The 13,266-nt window shown below is 39.8% G+C and overlaps 1 protein-coding gene across 3 annotated transcripts in view; it reads left to right on the plus strand.

Annotated features, from left to right (window-relative positions):
- Window positions 1–13,266, plus strand: part of arsg (arylsulfatase G) — a 67,630-nt gene that overhangs the window by 9,329 nt on the left and 45,035 nt on the right. For 2 of the 3 annotated variants that reach the window (XM_061909118.1, XM_061909120.1), the window contains exons 3-6: window positions 7,488–7,728; window positions 7,838–8,073; window positions 11,033–11,147; window positions 12,919–13,047. In XM_061909118.1, coding sequence (XP_061765102.1) covers window positions 7,502–7,728; window positions 7,838–8,073; window positions 11,033–11,147; window positions 12,919–13,047 — 707 coding nt within the window. In that variant the 5' untranslated portion in view covers window positions 7,488–7,501. The remainder of the gene's footprint in view (window positions 1–7,487; window positions 7,729–7,837; window positions 8,074–11,032; window positions 11,148–12,918; window positions 13,048–13,266) is intronic. The other variant, XM_061909119.1, reaches the window with a different exon arrangement.

Consider the following 13,266-nt stretch of genomic DNA (forward strand, 5'->3'; position numbering starts at 1 on the left):
AAAATCTACTACTCTGCTAGCATGTCAGCAGACTGGGGTAGATCCTGCTGAAATCCTATGTATTGAATGAATACGGATTCGTTTTGAATCGGAAAAATATCGTTTTTGAATCAAGAATCGCGTTGAATCGAAAAAAATCAATTTATAATCGAATCCCGACCCCAAGAATCGATATTGAATCGAATTGTGGGACACCCAAAGATTCGCAGCCCTACAAATCATATTATCTGAAAATGCATTTTACCATCGATAACGTGACATCATCGCAGTCGGAATATATGTGGATAGACAGTCGTGGTCATCACATGGACAAAGATAAGACCTTCTGGAGGAAAGTTCTGCGGTCAGATGAAACAAAAATTGAGCTGTTTGGCCACAATACCCAGCAATATGTTTGGAGGAGAAAAGGGGAGGCCTTTAAACTCAGGAACACCAAACCTACCGTCAAGCATGGTGGTGGTAGTATTATGCTCTGGGCCTGTTTTGCTGCCAATGGAAATGGTGCACGGTGGATGTATGTATGTGCCTCACAATACGAAAGTCCTGAGTTCAATCCCGGGCATGGGATCTTTCTGTGTGGAGTTTGCATGTTCTTCCCGTAACTACGTGGGTTCCTTCCGGGTACTCCAGCTTCCTCCCACCTCCAAATACATGCACCTGGGGATAGGTTGATTGGCAACACTAAATTGGCCCTAGTGTGTGAATGTGAATGTTGTCTATCTGTCCGTGATGGCCCTGTGATGATGTAGCGACTTGTCCGGGGTGTACCCCGCCTTCTGCCTGAATGCAGCTGAGAAAGGCTCCAGCGACCCCAAACGGGACAAGCGGTAGAAAATGGATAGATAGATGGATGGAACTGGTGCTTTACAGAGAGTAAATTGGACAATGAAAAAGGAGGATTACCTCCAAATTTTTCAGGACAACCTAAAATCATCAGCCCGGATGTTGGTTCTTGGGGGCAGTTGGGTGTTCCAACAGGACAATCACCTCAAACACATGTCAAAAGTGGTAAAGGAATGGCTTAATCAGGCTTGAATTAAGGTTTTAGAATGGCCTTCCCAAAGTCCTGACTTAAACGTGTGGACAATGCTGAACAAACAAGTCCAAGTCCATTGATTGTCATTACTACCACAAGTGGTGAAAAAATGTATTAAAACTGAGTACCGCTGCGACCAATTCGGATCACAGCTGAGAAATACATACTTTTTGGCGGCCCTCTAGGTGGCGTTCTCGGCCCAACAATGGTTATGGCAATGGTTAATTCTCAACAGGACCTAAGGGTATTCAGTTGTAATACACTTTTCCACCACTTGTGGCAGTAATGATATTATCAAACAGAGGAATTCTGTAGCTCAAGTCATAGAAGTTTCTTAAGCGCAAAAATTATGACTGTTGAAGCTGTATTTTCATTTGCACTTTAATGTTGTAAACAGTTTATTTTAGAAGCATACATATCATTATTCATTTAGTTAGAATGTATTTATTTTGGCACTGTGTACATATATTTTTCATCTCTTTTTTTATGAGTCCCTTTTTGTCTACAGTATAATTGATATTTATATGTATCAGCAATACTGATAAATAGTAAGTAGGTCTTATCATCAAGACTGTTGAGGCGTTCTCGGATTGCAAATGAAACCACGCCCGCCCATTCCAAATGTATCAGATTTTATCTTTTGAAAACGTGCACCGTTTAAATATATATCTGGATGTTCTTAATGCTATTTTTTCCCAGATGCAGTCAAAAATAAACTTCATGAACATTTTATAAATTCACTCAGTCACAACATTTGGTACACTTGCACACGCTTGGATCAATTCGGAGGCGCATATTAACAGCTAATTTTAGCAGCTTTTATGTCACTGCATGTTGCCCATCAGTGTTATTACGCATATGCCAAAATTCAAACTAATACTTTATCCTACTTTGTTGTGTGTTTCCTCTCAGCCTGCCTGAAAGCTTGACTTAAGGCCTGATTTACTAAAGGTTTGTGCAAACTTCATAGCCCATTTTACTAAACGTGTGCGAAAGGGATCGCGTCTGTTAAGTGAGCAGAATACGGCGTGCAATCCATCTTGTGTCTTTGTCTTTATGAATATGCAAAATATAGGCTGATCATCAAAACGGCCACAGTATTGGGACGAGAAAATGCAAATGTACTATACAACAACGTGATTTATAAACACTCATTCTCGTTTCGTGAAGACTATTTTACATTTTATTTAGAATGTGTCAGAAGGACGTGCAAACAGACACTGTGCCACACACGACTTCAGGATCAAACAAGAATCCTACGTGTGCGTGTCAACATTTTTGACAATATTTGACAGCAGAAGTACAGCGTTAAAATAATAAATAATAATAGACATATTGTCTATCAAGCCACATCATTTTATAGCTGCTAAAGAACTTAAGGGGCTGATTAAAACAAATTAAATTGTTTTGGTGTCCTTTAGCATTTTCTAAATGACGCTAGTTTTTTTCACAGAGATGATATTATTGCAAAAAAAATTGTAATATGGATAAATCTTATAAATACATCTTTGAGTATGTGTTTTTTGGTCTTAAGTGGAGTAAGTGCAGCCTCTCAAGCTCATCTTTGGCAGTAAAATATGAAATAATAGGTGGTTTCATTGTAGATGCAACGCAACTCCTTCTAAAATGCCCATAAAAAGTGTTAGATGTCTGCTGCTTGTGTGGAAACGTTGCAAAAACGCCACAGGTAGTAACATGTTGGTACAAAATGAATATGCAGTAAAAGAGAGCGTTTCCGTGGTGATGCCCCGTACAGTACACGCAAAATCCTCATGTAAATAGGGCGGTCTGCACCTCTTTTCAGTTGCACATTCAGTCTTGGTAGATCTCCTAGTACTAATAGTGCACACTATTTTATTGTTTGGATTTGGATCTTAGTAAATCAGGTCCTTAATGACCAAATAATTATGTCCACCTCACTGGGACGTCAATGTAGCCAAACTGATTAATCCCGCCAAAAGACGCATCAAAATGTGTGCAGGTTCACACCGAAAAGCATGGACCTTATGATTTGATGCGGTCATGATCTTGCTGCTCTGCTGCCGCCTATCATGACAAACACATTGGCGCTGTTTAACACCATCCATCCATCCATTTCCTACCGCTTATTCCCTTCGGAGTCACGGGGGGCGCTGGAGTCTATTTCAGCTACAACCGGGCGGAAGGCAGTGTACACCCTGGAGAAGTCGCCACCTCCTCATCGCAGGGCCAACACAGATAGACAGACAACATTCACACTCCACCAGTGTCCACCATTTTTAACAACATCTATAAGTCAGAAAAGAGGAAATTCCTCATATACAGGTGCTGGTCATATTATTAGAATATCATGAAAAAGTTGATTTATTTCATTAATTCCATTTAGAAAGTCAAACTTGTAGAATGTATACATTCATTCCAAACAGACTGATACATTTCAAGTGTTTTTTGCCAAAAAGGAGATGATTATAGCTGACAACCAATGAAAACCCTAAATTCAATATCTCAGAAAATTAGAGTATGGAGAAAAGGTCAGATATTGAAGACACCTGGTGCCACACTGTAAATAGCTAACTAACTCAAAACACCTGGAAAAGCCTTTAAATGGTCTCTCGTTTTGATTCTGTATGACACACAATCATGGGGAAGACTGCTGACTTGACAACTGTCCAAAAGATGACCATTAATACTTTAAAGAAGGAGGGCAAGACACAAAAGGTCATTGCCAAAGAGGTTGGATGTTCCCAGAGCTCTGTGTCCTAGCACATTAATAAAGAGGCGAAGGGAAGACAAAGATGTGGTCGAAAAAAGTGTACAAGAAAGAGGGATAACCGCGCCCTGGAGAGGATTGTCAAACAAAACCGATTCAAAAAGGTGGGGGAGATCCACAAAGAGTGGACTGCAGCTGGAGTCAGTGCTTCAAGAACCACCACACACCGACGTATGCAAGATATGGGCTTCAGCTGTCGCATTCTTTGTGTAAAGCCACTCTTGAATAAGAGACAACGTCAAAAGCGTCTCGCCTGGGCTCAAGGCAAAAAGGACTGGACTGCTGCTGAGTGGTCGAAAGTTATGTTTTCAGATGAAAGTAAATTTTGTATCTCCTTTGGAAATCAAGGTCCCAGAGTCTGGAGGAAGACAGGAGAGGCACAGAATCCACGTTGCCTGAAGTCCAGTGTCAAATTTCCACAATCGGTAATGGTCTGGGGAGCCATGTCATCTGCTGGTGTTGGTCCACTGTGTTTCCTGAGGTATAGGGTCAATGCAGCAGTCTACCAGGAAGTTTTAGAACACTTTATGCTGCCTGCCGCGGACCAATTTTATGGAGGTGAAGATTTCATTTTCCAACATGACTTGCCACCTGCACACAGTGCCAAATCTACCAGTACCTGGTTTAAGGACCATGGTATCCCTGTTTTTGATATGCCTGCAAACTCACCTGACCTTAACCCCATAGAAAACCTATGGGGTATTGTGAAGCGGAAGATGCGAGATGCCAGGCCCAACAATGCTGAAGAGCTAAAGGCCACTATTAAAGCAACCTGGGCTCTCATAACACCTGAGGAGTGCAACAGACTGGTCGACTCCATGCCACGCCGTATTGCTGCAGCAATTCAGGCAGAAGGAGCTGCAACTAAGTATTGATTGCCGTACATGCTGAAACTTTCCATGTTCATACTTTTCGGTTGGCCCACATTTCTAAAAAATATGTTTTGGTACTAGTCGTAACTAATATTCTAATTTTCTGAGATACTGAATTTGGGATTTTCAGTAATTGTCAGTACTAATAATCAAAATTTAAAGAAATAAACATTGCAAATATATCACTGTGTGTAATGAATTGATATAATATGTAAGTTTCACATTCTGAATATAATTACTGAAATAAATCAACTTTTTCATGATATTCTAATTATATGAACAGCACCTGTAGTAGGTCCCCTCTAATTAAAATTTGACAGTAGGGAAGGTATTTTTATGACCATATTCCTGGGTGGATCTCGAGTGAGAGGAATGTGGAAGGTGATTGCAATGCAGTCTGCTGAAAATGGCGGAAAGCGCCACTCTACATAGCAACTGGCACTGTGATCAAAGTTGGGAATGCAAAAAAAACATTTGAAGATGTTCAACACTGTACTGTTGTCTGGCAGCTAAAGTGGATTGTGGGCACACTCTAAGTCATCACGTTTCTTGTGTCAAGTAATCCGTGACGAATGGGGCCCCACGGCACAGCGCCTGTTTTGCATGTACGGAAAGTGTGATCCGGTTCACTGTACACACTCAGTTGAATATTTCATTAATGCATTTCTTCCTTTTCCAGACTAATTTGGAGAGTTTTGGCTTGCAGCTAATACTAACCTCAAACTCGGTATCACAAAAAATTTGAAAAATGGTCATAAAGATCAATGTAGTGGTGCTTTGATTAGAAGTAATCCGTTCCAAAAGGTTAGACGAAAACCTCAGCATTTTTTCCCAATAAGTAATAATCCAAATCCAATTAATCTGTTCAGGACACCCACAAATATGAACACTAAATGCTTTTCAGAGAATAATTATTGTTTTAAAGGCAGAAAACCCAGTGAAATATGATACAAATGATGAATTAAATGACATTTAACATCACTCTGACCTTTTATTGAGGACAGCACTGAAAGGAGAGGGAGGAGGGGAGCGTAGAGCCACACCTTCCTACTTTGCTACAAGTTCTTTTTTGTATTCAATACTAGTGCTTACCTCCCTTTTTATCAAAGTGCTAGCATTCGCAACTTTATTTTGCCACAAGGTGACTTATTTTTCAGTTGTACACAATAATAAACAAAAAAAAAGCAAAGAGACTGAGTCACCAACATGTGGGATTTTTTGTTTGGGCTTTCCATTCCCAAAATTTGCTGAAATTTGGTATCTTGTAACATCCACACCAATTCAGGGGATTTAATTATTATTTTTATTTTTTAAAACAAACTAACTCAATTTATATCTCAGTTTTACTCTCATTCGCAGTGTTGCTAAGATCAATGCTGCATTCCTGTTCCTTATGAATGTAACAGCTGATCCTAGATTTTGGCCAGATTGGTTTTGTTTTGTGATTATCTTTACACTCGGCAATTAATTAGTTGGAATTTGTTCCCACAAGCTACTTAATACAAATTCCAAAGAATTGACTGTCGACATTGAACCCTTTTAGTGACTGGATATACATGCCTTTTCAACATTTAACATGTTACTTCCACAACCCCTTCTTCACCTGCTTCTTTGGTAATATGCATGAATACTGTACAGCAGTGTTTTTCAACCTCTGTGCCACGGCACACTACCGTGAGTTACAGTCTGGTGTGCCGTGGGAGATTATGTAATTTCACCTATTTGGGTCAAAAATATTTTATGCAAACCGGTAATTATAACCTGCAAATAAAGTGACGTTTTTGAGTCTCGGTGTCGGCAGAGTAACCGTGTAATACGCTTCCATATCAGTAGGTGGCAGCAAGTAGCTAATTGCTTTGTAAACGTATCGAATGCGTAAACCAAAAATGAACAAAAGGCGAGTGCCCCTAAAAAAGGCATTGAAGCTTAGGGATGGCTATGGAAAACGAAACTAAAACTGAACTGGCTAGAAAGTAATAAAAAAACATGCTGAACGACAGCAAATACTCACAGCGTGTGGAGCAGATGTACATTTGTACATGACAATCAACAATGTCCCCACAAAGAAGGATAGCGACAACTGAAATACTCTTGACAACATAACAGGAAAAGCCACATAAATAGGATTGCAAGACACTACACACAGGACAACACAGAAAAACTCCAAATAAGTTACAGCGTGATGTGACAGGGGGCAGCACGGTGGAAGAGGGGTTAGTGCATCTGCCTCACAATACGAAGGTCCTGATTAGTCAGGGTTCAATCCGGGGCTCGGGATCTTTCTGTGTGGAGTTTGCATGTCTTCCCCGTGAATGCGTGGGTTCCCTCCGGATACTCCGGCTTCCTCCCACTTCCACACACATGCACCTGAGGATAGGTTGATTGGCAACATTAAATTGCCCCTTGTGTGTGAATGTTGTATGTCTATCTGGGTTGGCCCTGTGATGAGGTGGTGACTTGTCCAGGGTGTACCCCGCCTTCCGCCCGATTGTAGCTGAGATAGGCACCAGCGCCCCCAAAGGGAATAAGCGGTAGTAAATGGATGGATGGATGGTGATGTGACAGGTCGTGACAGTACACCTACTTTGAGACAAGAGCTTTAGTGATGCATGCTTGGTTATGGTTTGAATTCATATCCAACAATCGCAACAATTACTTTTTACTGTCAATATCAACTACCAAGTTTACATTTTTAATGTTTTCTGCTGGTGGTGTCCCTCCGCATTTTTTCAATGAACAAAAATGTGACTTGGCTCCAAAAAGGTTGAAAAACACTGCTGTATAGCAACACACTTCCCCATACTCACCCCCAAAATTATATTTTTTCCAGGGTTTCTGCACAAAATGCTAGAGGGATTCAGGTTGCCGGTGGTGTGTGGGATACTGCTGTGCGCCCTGTGCTTCCACCGAGCATCTGAACACAGAGCTGGAGCTAAAAAGCCCTATAAAAAGCCCAACTTCATTGTCATACTTGCTGATGATATAGGATGGGGTGACTTGGACATCAACCAGCCTGAAAAGGGGACAAACAACACACCCAATCTCAACCTGATGGCCCAGCAAGGACTGAGGTATTCCTTAATCATTGCTCCTCTTCATTGAGTCGTCATTGTGTTGGTGTTCCTAACGAAGTGGCTCAAGAGCAATACGATATTCCCCTGTTGTCTTTATTCATTGCAGATTTTTAGATTTCCACTCTCCGGCCTCGACCTGCTCCCCATCCCGCGCTTCCATCCTGACAGGCCGCTATGGACTCAGGAACGGGGTCACTCACAATTTTGCCGTGGGCTCCGTGGGCGGACTGCCTCTGTCTGAAGTCACGCTGCCACAGCTGCTGCAGGAGGCGGGTTACTACAGCGCTATGATCGGGAAATGGCATCTGGGCCACAATGGACCATATGGTCCCACACAAAGAGGTGACGAGGACTTAGACCTAACCAGGTAGCAACGGTGCAAGGTTGGAATTTAAATATAAATCACATGTGTCAAACTCAAGGCCCGGGGGCCAGATGTGGACCCCCCACTTCAATCTATATGGCCCGCGAAAACCTGGAAATAGTATCTGTTAATGAAGTACTTTATCCTTTTTTACTACCGTATTTTCCGGACCAAAGGGCGCACCTATATTTTTTTAAATCTTTTTTCCTATATAATATGTATGTCATCTTTTTTGTAAGGGGCGCTGGAAGCCGGCATGCCCGTCAGCGATCCTGTTCTGTCTCCCTGTAATGTTTGTCTGATCTTGAATGGGATTGTGCTGAAAATTGTAATTTTCCTGAAAGAACTCTCCTTACGGAATAAATAAAGTACTATCTAATCTAATCTAATAAAGCGCACCGGATTATAGGGCGCATTAAAGGAGTCATATTATTATTTATTTTTTCCTAAATTGAAAACACTTACTTGTGGGCTACATAACATGTAATGGGGATTGGTCAAAATGTTGCATAGATTATGTTTTACAGGTCATCTTCAAGCCGCTTTCTGACAGTCGCTTACGGATGCGCCTTTTTTTGAGCGGTCTTATTTACGTGGCTTACCTTCGGCAGCGTGTTCTCCCCGTCATCTTTGTTGTCGCGTTGTAGCGTGCAAGGACGGTAGTGGAAGAAGTGTCAAAATATGGCACTAACTGTTTTAATGACATTCAGACTTGACTTAAATCAATAAAGGAGCAGCATCACATCTGCCGGAAATGTGTCTCTTGATAAACCATCCGATCGGAACTCTCTAGTACCTAAAGTTCCTTGGGTGAATAATGTAAACTCACTACACTGGTGTGTTTTAGAGCTTTCATGACGAGTTTACTGAGAGATATCAAGTAAGAACTTTACACTACTTTATTTTAGAAATGGCAACAGTGGAGGATGAATGTCCCATAACAAGAAGATAGAGAAAAAAAAAGATTATCTACTACGGTGTCATCACGGACTACAAAGGCGGAATCGAGCAATTATTTAGGATTTATGCAGATCCCAAATACCGATCAGCAGGTGTCAGAAGGTAAGAAAAGTTGCTTTTGCATAATATTGTGAAACAAAACACCAGATAATGTCTTACCTTGCACACACACCATAATACTCCTATGTTGAAGCACATCAAGCGGTGCGGCTTCATAGCTTACTAAAGTCGTAGTAAAACATTTTGATAGATTTTTGAGCGCCGTGTGTAATGTTCTATATTTTCAATGGAACATATAAAATGTTGGTGTTTACTTGAGTCATATTGCCATCATAGTGCAGTCTACACATATCTCTTATGTTTGACTGCGATCTATTGGTCACACTTATCATTACACCATGTACCAAATAAAATTAATTTGGGGTTGGTAAGCAAAACCAGAATTATTCCGTACATTAGGCACACTGGGTTATAAGGCGCACCGTCGAGTTTTGATTACAAAAAAAAGGATTTTGAGTGCACTTTATATTCCGGAATATACAGTATATGTCTTCGTAATATTCGACTTTGAACAATAGAACAATGTAGTTGTTGTTTTCGATTAAAAAAATCCATGTGCTGCATGCAATTGTATATCTTTTCAACTTTAATATTACCATAGATTCCCAAAAAATGTTTTTGTTAAAATAAAGATAATCCAGCCATCCATTTGCTTGTCCCTCTCGCGGTGACGGGGGTTGCTGGAGCCTATCCCAGCTGCATTTGTGCGGAAGGCGGAGTAAACCCTGGTATGTCGCCACCTCATCGCAGGGCAAAATGAAAACAAAGATTATATATATATATATATATATATATATATATATATATATGTGTGTGTGTGTGACGTATATATAATGTGTATGTATGCCATAAAAACCCCATAAACATCTGATTGACCTCTGATTTCAAAATAATCACACCAGATTTGTGGCGACCGAGCTGCCAAGTTTTTTACCATTTAATCAACTTTGGTACCGCTTTTCCATTTACAATAATACAGTATAAAAAGAACCATAAGCTGTGTGCTTTTAGGGATAACCTTTTTGCAGAATGAACTCTGATAATAACAAAACAACCAATAAAGTGATCCAAAATTATGTTTGTCTGTAAATAAATACAAATAAATAAAACCATGGACTAGTGGTACCTTTTTTTTTTAATTCAACCTACATTAAAATGCTGTAAAAAATAAAACATTTTGAGTAACATTCTGGCAACTAAGCTGCCTGTTTTTTGTTGTTTTTTCCAACAGTAAAATCTAAAGATTTCTTTCACAGCGTACGTAAAAAATATATCTAATAGTCAAATGCATGGGCAATTATGTACTATCATTAAGGGATTCCTTTTACATTCATATTTTAGACGTTACAAGCGGCCCTCTGAGGGCAGCTATGACTGGAATGTGGCCCTCAGCAAAAAAATATTTAGATACTCCTGATAAAAAAAGCGTCAATAAGAAGAAAATATGGCAGTCACCCTGAGATTGAAACAACTGTACAGGATTTTCCACCGGTTTAGGGTTTTGACGTCATTGGGTCCTCACCCAATTGGGTCATTTGACTTCTCACCCGCTGTCCACTCAGTCCACCCCCCTGCTACTACTCTTTTCAAATCCATGCTGTGTTTGCACTGTCTCTGCTTTGGAGTAGCATATAAATATAAACCACTTATAAATAAACTGTTAAGGTCTAAGTAAGTACTTTCAAATGAGAAATCAACCAACAACAGATGTATATTGATAAGCTAAACTAGTACAAACTATAATACTTTTTCATTTGGTATGAACTGATGTCAAACTAAGAAATTATTTAAGGATTTTAAAAGGTAATATTCTGATAGATGCATTTTATTTAATTACTCATTAAAAGACAAACAAATTAAGTGCATGGTTCCTTTTAAGAAAAATTCAGATTTGTTATTTTATTGTCTTTTGGACAGGTTTTGACTATTACCTGGGGGTCCCATACAGCAACGACATGGGTTGTACAGATGTACCTGGATATAATCTTCCTCAGTGTCCCCCCTGTGACTCGTCTGGATCTCAAAATTTAAGGTGGGTGGGGCTAGATTTTTTTATTAATTATTCAACCTTTTTGCTCATATGACGGGATTTAAATTTTTTTGTTGCTTATTTTAGACATGCATCCTATTTATAAAACCCGAAATGTAACTTCTACATGCAAATGGAAGTGTGTATTACAAACAACATGCATTTCAAGCCAGGTGAATTGATAGTAAACCTGTGTACCTTTCGACTGACTTAATTTTCCTGTCAAAATGTTACTTCATAGTTGTAAAAAGACAGTTTTGCTGCACTCTTGTTGTGTCTTTAACTAAACATAATGTGATGCTTCTATATGACTGTGCTCTATATGTAGCCAGGGTGTTTATTTGTCTCAACTGCCAAGAAGACATGGTGTTATTTGGAAGCAGGAAATAATTAAAAATAGAGTAGTTACACAACTTACGAGCCTTATTGGTTCAACGTCACCCATTGAAATGAATTGAAATCAGTTTAATTGGTGCTTGGTGCCCCAAATCAGCACTAAGTTTAACATGTAACATGCCTTTTAAAAATATAACCACATTTTTTGATGATAGATATTGTAGAAAAACAATACAATATAATGTACTACTAAATAATACAGTAGTATATGAAGTAATGTAATAATAATGTACAGCATGCCATTTACTTTGTAGAGAGGACTTCTACGGTATCTCCTTCCATATGCTTCTCCGTCTTACACCATCAACAGCTTTTCTTTGTTTTCATTGATAAATCTTTGCCTTTTAAATATTATTTTAACAGTCTTAGTTGGCTTTATCGACTCATTTTGCTTCAGTGTGGTGCAGACCAGCAGTGATACGCTCCAACTACCTTAGTAATTTCTTTTGATGATTTATTTCTTAAATTCCGTAACTATCATCCACTACTTAACGGCACTGTCCTTCAAACAGACTTTCTTCCTTCCCTTGGTTGGAAAACCAAGTTCAGTCGATCTCCAGCTATATATACTAATGCCGACGAGTAAGACAGGGTGTTTTGGGCATTGTGACATTAGCTACGCCACTGTGTCAGTTTTTTACTCGTAACTTAAAGCATAACAATTAGCCCAGAGGCAGCTTTTATCTCCCAACACGTTTAAGGTGGGGTACTCTTTAAGTTGAGGTAACACTATAAAAATGGGACCCATTACCTCCCTGCTTGGCACCCAGCATCAAGGGCTGGAATTGGGGGTTAAATCACCAAAAATTATTCCCGGGCGCGGCCACCGCTGCTGCCCACTGCTCCCCTCACCTCCTAGGGGGTGATTAAGGGTGATGGGTCAAATGCAGAAAATAATTTCGCCGCACCTACTGTGTGTGACAATCATTGGTACTTTGACTTTAACTTAACTTTATGCTGTTGTACAATACATGTTTTTTTTGTTTTTTTTTACATTTTGGAAACAAAAAGATTTTACAACATAACATCTTATTACCTCTTATTTTTTCTACTTTACCAGTGATTCAGACTGCATGAGAAAGTGAAATGGAAAACATAGCTCTTTTTTTTTTTTCCTGGTCATTTATTAAAAAGCATATTACACTACACAGCAGCAACATTACCGATGCTGCAATAGCGGTAATGATTCGTATTTCAAAATATGGGACTTTTCCTTGGATAATTAGGGATTCTCATTTACATGGACGCTAACTATTCATGATGCTTAAAAGGCAGGTACTTTCAACTTGCCCACAGCCACAGTTGTTAATGTTTGCAATCATGGTTTGCATACAGTAGATCCAAGAAGGTGTTATTTACAGTATCCCGCATGTTGTAGATCTGGCTGTTATTCCAAAGTGGGTCTTCCTCTGATTGAAAACCGCAGCATCGTGGAGCAGCCCCTCAACTTATGGACGCTTACTGAACAGTACCAGTCTGCTGCACTCAGGATTATGCACAACATGAGGTACGATGTGGGTGTGGAAATTATCATGAGGCTGAGCAAAACTGCTATAATCCTCCATGTCCACGACTGTAAAAAGTGTCCTCAACTTGAGCAACACATACTGCACATACTGTGCTTTGCTAAAGTTGAGAGTACAGTGTACTGTGTGTAGAGGGGTTGCGTAGGAGGGTGAACGCTGCTGTTTGCAGCTGTGTGAGAGAAAACATGCTATAGTTAACG

This window comes from Nerophis ophidion, linkage group LG08 (genome assembly GCF_033978795.1).
Source record: "Nerophis ophidion isolate RoL-2023_Sa linkage group LG08, RoL_Noph_v1.0, whole genome shotgun sequence".
Lineage (NCBI taxonomy): Eukaryota > Metazoa > Chordata > Actinopteri > Syngnathiformes > Syngnathidae > Nerophis > Nerophis ophidion.